General features: G+C 34.2%; 1 protein-coding gene across 1 annotated transcript in view; it reads left to right on the top strand.

The window, feature by feature from the left end:
- NDUFS1 (NADH:ubiquinone oxidoreductase core subunit S1) overlaps positions 1–15,112 on the top strand; it is a 29,055-nt gene extending 13,943 nt beyond the window's left edge. The window contains exons 9-19 of the mRNA XM_019652955.1: positions 730–864; positions 1,496–1,610; positions 2,371–2,516; positions 2,862–2,990; positions 4,416–4,545; positions 6,997–7,157; positions 10,276–10,430; positions 11,637–11,812; positions 13,203–13,337; positions 13,438–13,510; positions 14,671–15,112. Coding sequence (XP_019508500.1) covers positions 730–864; positions 1,496–1,610; positions 2,371–2,516; positions 2,862–2,990; positions 4,416–4,545; positions 6,997–7,157; positions 10,276–10,430; positions 11,637–11,812; positions 13,203–13,337; positions 13,438–13,510; positions 14,671–14,762 — 1,447 coding nt within the window. The 3' untranslated portion in view covers positions 14,763–15,112. The remainder of the gene's footprint in view (positions 1–729; positions 865–1,495; positions 1,611–2,370; positions 2,517–2,861; positions 2,991–4,415; positions 4,546–6,996; positions 7,158–10,275; positions 10,431–11,636; positions 11,813–13,202; positions 13,338–13,437; positions 13,511–14,670) is intronic.
- The last annotated feature ends 1,052 nt before the right edge of the window (positions 15,113–16,164 follow it).

The raw sequence follows: 16,164 nt of genomic DNA on the forward strand, positions 1-16,164 counted from the left end.
AGTGTCACTGGCCCTCATATGTGGGATCCGAACCGGGGCCCTCTGGCATCCCAAGCGAGTTCTTAACCATCGCGCCACTCGGCCGGCCCTGAGTGGGTTTTCTTCATCTGCAAGAAGGAAGCTCCCATCTTGACCACCTGCCCTACCCTTGCAACCCCTCCACTTCAGGGTGGTGGGAGAGGGGATGAGAGCAGCCCCAAGCCAGAACACTGATTTCTGTTGTTCTTACTCAAAGTTCAGCCTTTTTTCTGCAGATAAAAGTTTCTCTTGATGATGTATGCTTTTGGTAGATTTCCAAAGTGCTGTATTAGTTGTTTTTATTAATGTTGCTCAGGTTTATTTTTGCTTTTGAAGGGAAGGATTTGTCAAGATCCTTAATCAATTATACCCAGAAATCTCTCACGTCTTGTTACTTATTTTGATAGTCAAATTGTCCCAGATTTGGTCATTTGGAGCCCTTCCAATTGCCTTCTGTAGTAAATGACAGTTTTAAAGGCTTCAGTTTTGCATTAGGAGTTTATGTGATATGTTCAAATAATGAGGTGTGTTTGTTGTTGTTGTTTTGCTTTTTTGGGTGTTGTTTTTTTTTTTTTTAGCATTTCCTCTGAGTTTCATTATTTTTAGAAATTTAGAAAGGAAATGTAAAGTTTTTTGTTTTTGGTAAACTAGGTAGCAGAAGCTTTGTCTTTATTCTCAAAATTAACATAGGAAATATATGTTTATTCTCAGAAAGACAGAATCCATTGATGTAATGGATGCTGTTGGAAGTAATATTGTGGTAAGCACAAGAACTGGAGAGGTGATGAGGATTTTGCCAAGGATGCATGAGGACATCAATGAAGAGTGGATCTCTGATAAAACCAGGTATATGCTATACTGTTTTCCTTTTGCAATCAATTGAAAGCACACTTTATAATAATTTTAATTTTAAAGAACTATCTTTTATAGTTGCAAATTAATTAATATAGGCTATTAAAATCTGGATTTAGTTTATATAGAGAATTGGACAAAACTGACATTAATAGTCCTATGTATATCACCGGTTTTCATATTAACTTTGAGAAATACTTTTTTCTTCCTAAATGGAGAAATTGAAGTAGATATGTCAGTTTGTTCATTGAGAAAATAATCTAAATGTAAATTTGCACAACATAATTTTGATAAAATAGGGGTACTCAGGTTTTATAAAACCCAAGTTGGCTTTTTCAACTATCAGATTTTTTGTGTTGTAATTTTAAGATTGTTCAGGCAGCTGGAAATGAATTATAATATTTCAAGCTTTTTAGATGGTGCTTTAGTTTTTAACTGATACTCATAAAATATTTATTAGTTCATTTACAAAAAACCTGGAATGATTATTTCTATCCAGGTATTTATTATTTGACACTTGAACCAAGACTGTATTTAAATAACAGTTCTTTTAGATTTTGAAACTTGAAAATTGTAGTTGCCTCTTTAGCAAGATTCTACAAATGGTGTAATTTCTGTTATCTAGATTTGCCTATGATGGGCTAAAACGTCAAAGACTTACCGAGCCAATGGTCAGAAACGAAAAGGGGCTTTTAACCTATACCTCCTGGGAAGATGCACTCTCTCGTGTAGCTGGAATGGTAAAACATTGAAATATAGAATAAATAGTGTTTGTGATTTTCAAGGGACATATTTGTAGTGATTAGGGGATATGTATCTGTTCACTTTTTTCTTACCAAGATTATCTTCCATTTAACAAATGTTTATTGAGAACCATACGCCAAATATCAGGCTAGTTGTAGGGATATGAAGACCCTTAACACACGGTCCCTACCTCCCACAATCTTGTAGTAGGGAAAGTTGCATAATTAGCCAATTAGCATGTGCCGCTATGGGTACTTGTGCAGGAAATGACATATGAGAGAGCAGATAGGAGGGGTGCCTAACCAGGGCTACCATATCAAGGATGCTTTCCTAGATAAGGTAACTCCTGAGGCAAAGTTGAAGAATGAATACTAGCTTGCCAGAGAAAAATGGAGGGAATGGCTTTCTGATCAGAGAAATGCTACATGTATAATGGGCTTGGGAGAATGGCTAATGCTTCAGAAGAAGTTGTATTTCATTATAACTCCTCATTCTTCCTCCTCCAGACCTAATTTTGAGACCCCTTTGTTCCTAATTTAAAATAGCTTCCCTCCAAGCTACTGTTATTAACCTTGGCCCCACACACTCTGCTTCTCGCTTTTAGATTATTTAATAATTGGTGTAAAACTTTATTAGAAGTTCCTTGCTTTTTTTCTTCTTGAAAATGATTGCTTTATTGTTTCGTTTTCTGAATAATTAATTGTGGTCTTTGCCGAATGAAGGCTTCTTAGTGACACCCTTTGCATCCATTTCTAGCTGCAGAGCTTTCAAGGCAAGGATGTGGCCGCAGTTGCAGGTGGTCTGGTGGACGCGGAAGCCCTGGTCGCACTCAAGGACTTGCTGAACAGAGTGGACTCGGATGCGCTGTGCACGGAGGAGGTCTTCCCTAACGCAGGAGCTGGGTGAGGAGTGTGAGGCGGGGGCCTAGGCTGGCTCGCTGGCTTTTTTTGCTTACAAGTTATGTGTAAGCCAAAACACCTATGGCATCAGTGACTGAAATGTGACAACTTGGGTTCTCCAACATGCCTACTAATTTATTTTCACATTTAGACCAAAGTCAAACCAGGAGCTATTGGGGAATCCAATTATAAGTAAATATCTGACACTTGGATGTAATTTAGGAATACTTCATAAAGATTTTTTTGTCTGGGAGTGCCATAGGTTTGTGGACATGAGACTATTCCATGGATTGTCAGTGAGTATTAAGTCTTAAAGTCAACTTGTATTTTTTAATTTTGTCTTTCTAGCACAGATTTGCGTTCTAATTATCTTCTTAATACTACAATCGCTGGTGTGGAAGAGGCAGATGTTGTCCTTCTGGTTGGTACAAATCCACGTTTTGAGGCACCACTCTTTAATGCTAGAATTCGAAAGAGGTTAGTAATAATATTCAGGATTTTAAAAATATTTATATAATTTATACATGAAAAATTATTAGTTTAGCTGATTTCTGATAGTGGGAGTGAGACTTCAAAAGAGAATTGGAGGGCAGTTTCTAACAGGTCCATTCCCCCTTCACCCCCTGCTGATTTTTATATTTTCTTGTTTTGAAATAATTCAAGATGCTTGAAATGATATCTGTATATTCATTTTTGTAACACCATTCACTCAGATTAACCAGTGTTAACATTTTGTCGTATTTGTTGTATTATTCTTGTTCCATGTATATACAGAGGGTGCCAAAAAATGTATGTACATTTTAAGAAAGGAAAAAACTGTATTAAAATTGTAATACAATGAATGATGTTCGCATGCATTTGATTAACACCATCTTTTGAGCGAACGTCATACTACACATAATTCAATTCAATTTACTACCATAATTCAACTTCGAAAAGTCATACATAGATAACATCTCTTAAAATGTGTACATTTTTTGGCACCCCCGGAATGTGTGAATGTAATTTTCTGAATTACTTGAAAGTAAGTTGTAAATGTGATGCCCTTTTTTCTCTAAGTACTCCTTTGTGGATTTCCTTCGAACAAGGGACATTAATTATCTTAAATAATAAAGAATTTCGTATTCATACAACATTATCTAATGCACAGTTTATTTTCAGATTTACCAATGTTTTCATTTCTTTTAGAATAATTTTTCTGCAGGATTCAGTCTGGAGTCATATATTATAATTACTGTCATGACTCCTCAGTCCCTTTTTTTTGGCATTTTTTTGAAGAACGCAGGCCAATTATTTTGTAGAATGCCTCTCCACCTTTTTTATATCTTAGAGACTTATGACTAGGTTGACCATATAATATATTATCTAAACTGGGACACTATTGAGGGTGAGATGGGGAGTTGTTAATTACTCCAGGATAACAGGTAAACACCACCACTGTCTCAGACACGGTCACCGCATTTATAACTACCTTTGGAGGCGCTGGGTCCATACTTGCCTGTCATAGAGAATAAGTATGAATGATACAGTTTATTTTCATGAAGTATATTTAAGTGGCTTCAGTGAATAATTAGGAGGTAAATAACTGCTGTGTGAATAATGCAAAATAAAAACTACGGATCATTTATTCTAAAGTTAAAGCCTCTGTTTATAGCTAGTTTATAGAGTTAGCATTCTTAACACAGGAGATTAAATCATTGTATTAACTTTGTGTGTATTTTTGCAACACTTTATTTTGAAAGGTACAGAATAAATTATCTCTGTTAAGGTTAAATTTTCTTAGTGCTTTATGTGCTTTTAACATTTTGTAATATAAATAGATGTAACACCTCGCATTGATGAGATCAATAACTATGTCAACTTAGTAATGTAGCTCCAAAAATTTTGTTGCTTTTATTTCAGCTGGCTTCATAATGACTTAAAAGTGGCCCTTATAGGCAGCCCAGTGGATCTCACTTACAGATATGACCATCTGGGAGATTCCCCCAAAATTCTTCAAGACATTGCTTCGGGTAGCCATCCATTCAGCCAGGTGATCTCAAGTTATATTATCTATTCTTGTTGATTTTTGAGTATTACTGTTTTTTAAAATTTCTTGTTTTTATAATAACAATATGTGGCTGCTGTTAAACATTATAGCAATATAGACAAGAATGTGGACGGAAGTAAAACATCCCAAATCCCACCAACCCAAGCAAATATTAATGAAATATCATAATTATCTTTCTTTTCATATATAGAACAAGGTGGATGAATAGATAGGCAGACAAAAATGAGATCATACTATACATGCTCTTTTTATATAAGAGTTTAATCTTATTTGAAATTATCAGAAAAGAAATTGAAGTGAAACTGAAAGGATTAAATTTTAACCTTCAATGAAATCTTTCTTTACTGCAAGAGTTATTTCACCAGCCCTATTACATGACTTTTTCATTACCGAGTTCCTTATTTACGTTCATTTCATTGCTGTCTGTAGATTATAGTTTTTTATTTTTTCAAGAGTGGCTCATAGGTGCACTATTCCTTGAGTTCTTGCTTGCTTGAGAATGTCTGGTATATTATTCCTGAAGAAAGCTTTGGCAGAATATAAAGTTCTAAGGTCACACTTTTTTTCTTTCTAAACTTCATAGACACCCTTTTGTTACTGTGGAGAATACATCAGCTGTATTCTCCTGAACCCTGTCCTAATTTTTTTTCCTGTATAGATACTTTTTCCTTGATACTTTATACTTGGTTCTTCATCCTTGAAATTTAATAACTTCACCAGAATATATCTTCATGGTAGTGGTTCTCTATCACTCTTTTACCGGACATGGTGTGCCTTTCAGTCTGAAGATGAAAGGTTCTCTCTATTTCACGTGTGTGTGTGTGTGTGTGTGTGTGTGTTGGGGATGGTAATTGTTGAAAAAATGTGAGAGGTTTCTGTTTCTCATATAACAACGGTTCTGGAGGTAGGCAGTTTGACAGATGATGTGGGTTTACAAGGATGTCATCAAGGAAGGAGCCTGCCTTCTGGCTTTGCTATCTTCACTGCATTTGTTCACTCACCGGTGTTTGTGTGTGAGCTTCTCCTCCTGGTTCCAAGTTGGTTGCTTCATGTATAACCTCAGGTGTAGATAAGAAGAAAGTGAAATGCAAGGGGCCAAGCCAAGCCCCACTCCTTTGTTTGTTTTGAGTAGGAAAAACATGATTACAATGATCAAAAATACTAAAGATATTTATTGCTTTTCTTTTAGATCTGTAGCTCTCATCCTCTTGCCCCAGAAGGTGGTTAGTGTTCTTTAGGAAAGTTTCTTCTGTAACAGATTTAAGTGTATTTTCTGTTACACAATTAATTCTATTCTCTTCATCAAGCACTCTTAACGGTGCGGATATTGAACCCCCTTTTCTACCTTTTGTTATTTTTCCTTTATTCTTTTTTAGTTTGTTTTATATAATTTCATACAGCCTGTCTTTTTTCTTTCTTAATTTTACATGTTTATTTTTATTTTTTATTTAAATTCATAACATCCTTTATTTGTTACATTTTAATCCAGCTTTTTTTTTTTTTTCAGCCTGTCTTTCTTGTTCCTGTATTTATAGTCATGTTTTATTGTTTCTGGAATGGTGTTCATCTCTGATTTGTTTCTTTTCCGGTTCTTTCCTGAGTTCTGTGAAGAAAATCTCCTATTGTGTAATATTCTCTATTATGTCATTTATGAGCTCTTTTTTTAAGTGAGAGAAGAGTGTGTTGTTTTTTATTTTCTTTGAGGCTATTGAAAACTATTTCTCTAAACTTTTCACAGTTCCTTGGGAAATTCCTCTTACAATGAATGCGCTCCTCTTTGTAGTACCTAGGCATAATTCTTGTGCTGATTCTTTGATTGAGGCCAGCTGTTTATTGAAGAACGGTGTAGAGGTGGGCGGGAGAGTGAGCTGTGTAGTCTACAGCTTTACTTCTGATTTTTTTTGTCCTCTACCAAATCTCTAGTTTTCTTTGCACTTGGGATGCACTCCCCGTTAGTTCTTGACATTCAGGAAGTTACTATGGTTGAAAGCAAACTGCATTGTGATCTAGTGATCATTTCCTTACTACTTCTGCCCTATCTGGGACATGAGGAGTAGAGAGAAGACAGCAGACGTGGTACTTCAGCGTGGCTTCTCTTCTTACGCAGTTCTATTAGAATCTATAGGGAACATTCCCCCATTTTTCTGGGACCTACCCATAGACATTCCAACCAAAGGATATTTGGCTAGGTTTTCGATTTCCAGTGATTGCTTTTAGAAAATCGGTTTTATCTAATACTTGTTTAACCATTTTACAGTAGCATTGGTAAGATGTTTTGATTAAATCTGGTTGTTATGTATGTCCATATGTTGACTAACAAATCAGACATTCATGTTAGAACTAAAACTTGGGGAAACATATTGTAGATGGACATTTGGTTAGGTTTAGTTTACTTTAAATGTTTTTTTAATCAACTTTTTTTTTTTTTAATAGGTCCTAAAGGAAGCTAAAAAACCAATGGTGGTTTTAGGCAGTTCTGCACTCCAAAGAAATGATGGGGCAGCAATTCTTGCAGCTGTTTCCAGCATTGCTCAAAAGATCCGGACGAGTAGTGGTGTTACTGGTGATTGGAAAGTTATGAATATCCTTCATAGGTAATGTTGAGTAATTGTTTTATGTACTATAAAATCCAGGTAATGTTGTATGTATGTGTTCCTATTATGCTGTCACATTTAGATTTACAAACAACTTAATATATGACAACATTATCTCAGTATCAGATGTGAAATAGAAACCTTGACTTTCTATGTGCGAAGAACCTGAGATAATAAATAATTTAAAATTACCTTAGCAGTAAGTGCTGAGAAGACCTTGAAAATATATCAGTGTACCTTGGATCAAAAATTGCAACAATTCTTTGATTAAATGTTAAAAATGTAAGCTAACAAGAGAATTTACCTGAAGTAAAGTTTTTTGCTGACTATATTAATAATGCAAATTTATTTTAAGAAAGTTGGAAAGAGAAGAAAGTGTACGAATAGAAATTATCCTTATTCCACAATCTGTAGAGAATTAGTATTGCTATTGTGGTACACTTTCTTTTGGTCTTTCCTTTGTAAATATTTTTTTAGTTAAATTGTTGAAATCATATTTTGTATACAATTTTGTGTCCTGACTTTGATCGATTTTCATTACCAAATAAGAATTTCCTCCTGTGATGAGAAATTCTCTATAAATATAAACTTTAATGGCCATTTAATATCATAAATATATAAATTTTAGCCATTTCACTCTTATTAACATGTAAATTGATTCTAGTCTTTATAAATAATGCAGTGATACACAGATAACCTCTCAACTTTAGATTATTTCCTTAGGGTAGATTTCTAAATGTAGAACATTTGGAGCAAACAGGAGAAACATTTTTGAGGCTCTTAATGCATATTTCCAACTTGTTTTAGAAAGGTTGTGCCATTTTTACATTAGTGAATGAGTTTTCCCATTTCACAGAATCCTTTCTACCTTAAGTATTATTTCTCAGATTCTTCAAATTTGTTTAAAGATTGGGGCTAAATACTTTTTTTAAATATGATAGGCAATTTTTTTTTAATTTTAAAGTTTTCCAATGCATTATTAAACATTAATTTCAGTGTTACATTTCCCTTATTGGTTTAATTTGGTATTGTCAGTCATCATATAAACAGTTTTTAAAACTATATTTTTAAAAAGAGTTTATTTACATTGACCATCTCTAGATCCTTTTCAGCCACAACTTTTACTTTCTGATTTTTAATTTACTTTTTCATTCATGTCTTTATTCATAGAGTTCTTCTGTTTTGTTTTTTTAATTCCTGAGTTTCTAACTGTGCCTTTCTGGTTCCTTGTCACAAATGACCACCTGACTAGAATTTTTTCACCTGTTCTTTCATTTAATATTTTAGAGAGGATCTCATCTAATCTGAGTTTTGTCTCTGATGATAACCAGATTTTATATATGTATATGTGTCTCTCCCTGTCCATGCTTTGAGTTTCTTACTTTCGATGTTAAAACATTCTACCAGAATATAACTGGGTGATATTCATTTGTCATTACCTTTGCCTGGGAATATCTTTTTTCAAATTGACATTTTTTTTTAATTTGTTTTTTTCTTTTTTAAGTTCAGAAAAAGCTTGTTGGTTTACTTTTACATCGTTATTTGCTCTCACACAGAAGTTTCTATTTCTTATGCATTGGTTGGCCCTTCAGATTTTTGGCTCTTTTCTCATAATTTTTCTCACTTCTTTTTTCTCTGTGTTTAGAGATAATTTAAAAAATTATTTTCTATAATTTTGTGAGTTTTCATTCTGGAGAGCACTGACACTGTTGTAATTTTTAATTTATTAACCTTTTTAAAATTTTATTTCATTCTTACCATAAGATATCCTTTTTTATGAAAGTTTACTCCAGTTTTTTAGGACATATATTTTAATGCTTGTTGAAAACATTAAACATATTTTAAAACTTTGTATTTCTTATAGTCTATTTCAGGGTAAAACACATTGTCTAATTCTTGGAGAATTTTTTTAATTGGCCCTGTAGGGTTTTTTACTAATCATTCTTGCAAAGGCAAGCTTGGGTTCACTCAATTTATTTTTCAAGATAAGATAGACTCTGTCCTAAGTTAGTGTGAGTTTCTGCCCAGATGGATCTTTGAGAGAGAGAGAGAGACCTCAAGGCTTAGAATGAATGGAGTTAAGAAAAAAATACTGTGTTCATAGCAGGGATGGGAGGAGGAGCTAAGTTTTGAAATTGGGAAGTATGAATCTTTTGAGTTTTGTTCTTTTTTAAGATAAATTTGGCTATTCTGGGTCCTTGACATTGCTTATGAATTTTAGAATCATCTGGTCAGTTTTTGCAAAGGATTCAGCTATGATTTTTTAATAGGAATTGCATTGAATCTAGAGATCAGTTTGGGGAGTGTTGCTGTCTTAACAATATTAAGTCTTCTAATCCATGAACATAGGATGTCTTTTTGTTTATTAATGCCGTTAATGTTTTTCAAAGTTGTTTTGTAGTTTTTGTTATGCAAATCTTACACTTCTTTTGTTACATTTTTTCCTAAGTATTCTTTTGATGTTGTTCTATCAGCGAGTTTGATAGAACAGCAGCATCTAGTGGGAGTTGGTGTGACCTGCCCTCCTCCCTTAACAAATAGGTGCAAGACCAGCTAGCTGTATACATAGCAAGTCCTCAGAATGGCTACTATTTCTAGAAAGAAAGTTAACAATAGCAAACTAGACCAAAGACTCTAGTTGTTCAAAGTGTAGTTATTCCTGGCATATTTAAAAGATTATTTTCTGCTTATACGACTAAAAATTCCATAAGGACATACACCAGTGTGCTAATTATAGTTTTCTCTGAATTACAGTTTTTTGAGTGGTGTTTAAATTTCTCCCCTTTGGTTTTCAAAATCACCTGATTTTTCTCTAATGACTGTGTTTGGCTTATCACGTGTTTTATGACTTAACCATATTGAATAAGAATCAACTTAAGACAGTTGCAATTGGCAGAATTTTTCCATGATTATTCCATTAAATATTATCTAATGAAGAAACAGTGTTCTTAGCGTTTGTTTGCCATTCTTAAAACAGCTGTTTCTGATTTTGACATCTGTTTTAAATGGGTAAAAAAGGTTTTTGACAGCATTGACTAGAAAAGAGACTAGGTATCACATTTAATTTTTTATAATGAAAACACTGCAAGTATGCTAAAAATCCCTAATTGTTTTGCAGGATTGCAAGTCAGGTAGCTGCTTTAGACCTTGGCTATAAACCTGGGGTGGAAGCAATTCGGAAGAACCCTCCCAAAGTGCTGTTTCTCCTGGGAGCAGATGGAGGTTGTATCACTAGACAGGATTTGCCAAAGGATTGTTTCATTATTTATCAAGGTAAGTAGCATCTGTGACACTAGAAACAGAAGAGAATGATACACTGTGTGTATTAGAAACTTTACGGTAGTTTATTTAGTGGATTGAATATTTTTTATCCAGGAGTTTCCCACACTTGTACCCCAATATTTTTTTAAAGCATACTTGTATCATAGGTTTTATTAGATACGTAGTTGATATTGCTATCTTATTACCTAATGTGATTTAATAACAGAATTAGAAGAAACCTAAATGCACCCAGTAACAGGAATGGTTAAATTATGGTTTATTTATACAGTGAAATATTATATAACATTAAAATTCAGCTTTTCAAAGAATGTTTAGCATTATTATGTAATCAGGGGAAAGCAGTCTTATATAAACAGTGTAAAAAGTTAAAAAAACCATGAATCCTATTACAGAACATTAATAAATTATATTTAACAATATACTCCTTGGGCTTTTTATGTTTGACTCATTTCCTTGAACTCTCCTTCATTGTAAATGTAATCAAGTTTCCCTGGAATAATTGGAGGCCAGAGTACTCCTGGATATTTTACAGAGAAAAAAATATGTTACATACCTTTTCACTTCATTTTACACATAGACACCATAAATTTGTAATAAGCTTTTCATGGCACATAAAAAGCATTATGTAATATTTTACATCTTTAGTTTGATAAAGTTAAACCAAAATGCATAAACTAAAATCCTGTTCCTAGTCCTATTGAGAGATAATCATTGGTGGTGGTTTTGATATGTCTGCTTCATACATTTCCCTGTATGTATACAAACATGTACAAAAATGAGATCCAACTTTATATATTCTGTAACTTTTTCATTTAACTCAAGTTTCTTTTTTGCTCAGTTTTGTTAAGCTATTAATAACAGTCTCTCAGTATACTATTTTCTTTTCGTACCTCCATCATTTCAGTGTATTTTACCAAATTTCACTGATGTTCATCTGAGCATTTTTACTTTGTAAACATCAAGAAAAATAATATACCTAGTTACCCATTATGTATGTGTGTATGATATACCTATGTTTGTATTTGCAAACAGTAATCTGGGAAGATACATACCAAATATTTTAATAGTAATTTTTTGGGGGAAGGGAGTTCAGTTGTGGGCAAGGTGGGCTTTAATTTTTATTCCAAATACTTCAGTACTACATTTTGTTTTAATTTTTTTCTAAAATGTGGTTTGCTGTTTTCCATCTTTTCACAGGACATCATGGTGATATTGGAGCTCCTATAGCTGATGTTATTCTCCCAGGCGCAGCTTACACAGAGAAGTCTGCTACTTATGTCAATACTGAAGGCCGAGCTCAGCAGACTAAAGTAGCAGTGACACCTCCTGGTTTGGCAAGAGAAGACTGGAAAATTATAAGAGCACTCTCGGAGGTATTTGTTCTTGGTGATTCTGCTAACAGGAAGTTTGACATTTAGCTTGTCTGAATGAATTTCAAAGTCAAGGAAGATGCAAGCCTGACATGCAGAGATGATTTGAATAATCTCTATAGGAAAAATGTGCTCAAAAAAATGGGGATTTGAAATTGGCATTTTTATTTTATTTTATTTTATTTTATTTTATTTTATTTTATTTTATTTTCTCACACCGGCTGCCAGCCACTCACGGTAGCTTACGGCAGCCCACTGCAGCTCCACTGCAGCCTACACTGTTGCTGGTGACCCACGGCAGCCCAGCTCCAGGTCGAGCTGTTGTTCACCATCTTAGCTGTAGAGGGCGCAGCATCACTGGCCCACATGTGGGATCCGAACTGGGGCCCTGCTGCTCAGAGCTGGCGTCCCAAGCCAACTCTTAACCAACATGTTACTGAGGTGGCCCAGCATTTTTATTTTTGTCTCGTCTTTTGATACTTCTTTTAACTCTTACTGTCAAAAGAAGAAGCATGAGATTTAAAATAATAGACAGTTGTCTGTAGACTGTATATGATCAATAACAGGTTAGCAGAAGCATTCACATTTAGCATACATTGCTTCTTTAATCTTTATTTTTTATTTTATTTATTTATTTTTTTAACATTTTATTGGGGAATTGGGAGGGAACAGTGTTGGGGAATTGGGGAAGGGGACCAGCCAAGTTGTTTTTCAGTCTTCGTTGTGGAAGGCGCCAGTCGCCATCTGGCATCTGGTCGGCAACTCATGGCCTCTAAGCTCAAGGTGCTGTGTTCAGTCTTAGTTATGGGTGGGTGTAGCCACCATCCCATGCGGGAGTGGAACCAGCAGCCTTGTTGTTAAGAGCTCATACCCTATCCACTGAGCCATCTGAGCAGCAGCTCAGCTCAAAGTGCCGAGTTCAGTCTTGGTTGCATGTGGGCATATCCCACCATCGAACAGTCAATCTTGTGGGCATATCCCACCATCGAACAGTCAATCTTGTTACACCAGCTGAGTCATCCTGCCAACTGTTGGCAGCTCATTGGCAGCTCAGCTTGGGCATAGCATCACTGACCCATGTGGGAATTGAACCGGCGGCACTATTGCTCAGAGCTCACACTCTTAAGCCAACTCTTAACCAACTGAGCCACTCGGCTGGCCTGATCTTTATTTTCAAATATAAATTTTACCAATGTACTGACAGCTGTTTATGAATTAGAATTTTTGACAATTGTGTTCCTCTCTTAACTGCTTGCTTAATATACACACTAATGGACATTAGATTTTTCAGTAGTACGGCATTATTTCACCTTAGTCCAATTATATTATTTGAAATTTTAAAGGATTAAAAATTTTTAAGTATTAAAGATTCATGTCAACCTGATATGTTTAGATAGCAGGTATAACTCTTCCATATGATACTCTGGATCAAGTAAGGAACAGATTGGCAGAGGTCTCTCCTAATCTTGTTCGATATGATGACATTGAAGGAGCTAATTATTTCCAGCAAGCAAGTGAGCTCTCCAAGGTAAAAACTTGCCTATATGCAGTTTTCATAATAGTGTATGCTTTGGTGCAACACTACTAGTTTTTAATACTGTTATTCATCTCTTACTCCTTTTATGCAGCTAGTGAACCAGCAACTTCTTGCGGACCCACTTGTTCCACCTCAGCTAACAATAAAAGATTTCTACATGACAGGTATGCAGTTGTCAACATGACTACCAAATATGAAAGGTGATAAGGAATAGGATCACCTAATTTCATTATGATTCCAACCTGTTAGTGATGGTATTTGATATTTTTAATATTTGAAGATTTTCAAAACAGAATGAATGTAAATCATATTTTCTGATTGTATTGTAATTTCTGTTTCTGAAATGTAAGTAGAGTTTGAAAATCCAAGAAAAGTTAACAGATTTTTTTTTTTTTAAGTTAACAGATTTTTAAACGTACGTAAAGTATTACTGTTATATGAAAAGTCACTGTGTAGCATTTTAGGCAAGCTTTTCTGTGAAAGCTTTTCTGAGAATTATAGTAGAAGAATCAAAACACTTAAATGGTAAAACATGTTAAATGGTGCTTCTGGTGTAAATTGTTAGGAATGTTTTTAAGGAATGCAGACTAACTGAAACTTGTTTACTGCACATCTTACAATGCTTGATGTAACATCTAGGTTATGAGGTAGTTGATGCTTTAAAATTTTTTTCTATCTAAAAGTAGATAGGAGTATATTTTTAAATTTTTGGTACAGTTTATAGCTAAGATTATTTTTAATAGGCCTTTTAGTTATGTTATAAAAGTTATGTTCATTGTATAATACATATCGTAAGCCGAAATAGCAAGGAAAACTCACTGTGATCCCACTACCCAGAAATAACTATATTTATTTTTAACATTTTGGTCAATCATCCAGGGATATACACATAATGAGATTATTCACATACTGTGGGGTTTTTTTTGATAGCTTTATTGAAATATAATTCACATACCATAAAATTCACGCATAAAGTGTACATACAAGTCAGTGGATTTTAGTACACATACTGTTTTGTAACCTTTTTTTCAATAACTATATTCACATTTTTTCCTATGTCTTTAATACTGTTCCATAATATTTTTTAATGGTTGCATACTGGTACGTTGTATGGTTGTATTTAACTATTTAATCATACCGAGGAGAACTTATTAAAAGCATTTAACTAATAAGGGGCTTATATTCTGAATTTGTTGGTCGATCTCACAAAATTCACACAGAGTTTTATAGCCTTTTTTTTGGTTCCTGAATATGTGAAATAAAGTTTTACTATGTGCTTTAAAAAATTGTATTATCAAAATGCACATTTTTAAATATCTTTCAGATTCAATTAGCAGAGCCTCACAGACAATGGCCAAATGTGTCAAAGCTGTCACAGAGGGTGCCCAGGCAGTAGAGGAACCATCCATATGCTGAAACATCTACTAGGAACCAAGCTTTGCTGCAGTTAATGGACAATTATGTTGGAGTAATCACTTAGAGGTTTATCTCTTTAACAAATAATCTGAATGATGTAATATTTAAGGTTCTACTATACTTATTTGAAAATGATATTGGACACATCAAAGAACTTTGAGGTTGCGAAAACATTTATGTATTGTGTGTAAACAATAAATAGTTTAATAAACATGTAAACAGAGTGCTCTGTCATGTAAAAGCATTGATAATCTTGTGACAGATATAATGAAAATCCTTAAAGTATTAATTTTTATCTTTATAGTTCATTTATGTTTGTAAATGGATGAAATAAAAAGAGCTTCCATTAGGATTCTCTTTTTTTTTTTTTTTTTAAGCTGAGCCATCCTGCTACCTGTTGGCAGCTCAGCGGCTGCTCAGCTTGGGCCGGGCATCGAACTGCTGTTGCTCAGAGATCAAACTCTTGAGCGAGCTCTTAACCAACTGAGCCACTTGGCCGGCCCGAGGACCCTCTTTTTTCCTAGTGCTAAAGTACAGATTTAAGCATTCTGTCAGGCTGGGTACACAGAAAATATAATCATATCAGATATGTATCTTAAGCAGCTATAATAATGATAGCTAGTGATTATTCAGCTTTTTCTATGTGCTATGCACTCTGATTTTACATGCATTATCTTGTTTTGTCCTTGCTCTAAGCCTATAAGATAATATTATCTCATTTTACAGATGAAACTGAAGCCCAGGGATATTAGGTAGCTTGCCCAAGGACACAACAAAGAAGTCAACAGACTCAAGCCTAAGTTCTCTCGGACTCCAAAATCCATTGTTCTTAACTGCTACGCGTACTTCCCTGATATTAATACTTATTCTATAGGTTGTTACTTCTAAGAATTAGTATTGAGAAGCTTAATGGATAACACGTTTTTCCGTTTTCTCTTGAACCTGTTTATATAACGTCATGGTGATTAATGCGACATTTTTCGTTTTATAATAGATTACACACACACACACAACACACACACACACACACACACACACACACACCCCTTGGAATGAGGGAGGTCTCAAGAAATATAATCTAGGTCCTCATTGAGGTTCCATATTTATTATATTAGCACCATCTGTAGTATTAAGTAAATTACTCCAGTAACAAGACAAAACTAACAACTTTCACAATTTTTATTGTTAAAACAAAAAGTAAAAATCCTACAGTTAATTTAGGAGATAATCTAAAGCTGTATTACATTTTTTTCACAATCTATGGTCAGAATCCTTTTGTTTTGTAATCCTTTTTTCTTTCTGCTTTTGTGATATAAACTCAATTTCATTGATTGTAAGGGAAAGTCATGCATAATATAACTTCCAGCTTATTTTATTTTTTTCAAGAAATGCATTTCTTTAC

This window comes from Hipposideros armiger, unplaced genomic scaffold (assembly GCF_001890085.2).
Source record: "Hipposideros armiger isolate ML-2016 unplaced genomic scaffold, ASM189008v1 scaffold_190, whole genome shotgun sequence".
In the NCBI taxonomy this organism is placed as follows: Eukaryota; Metazoa; Chordata; class Mammalia; order Chiroptera; family Hipposideridae; genus Hipposideros; species Hipposideros armiger.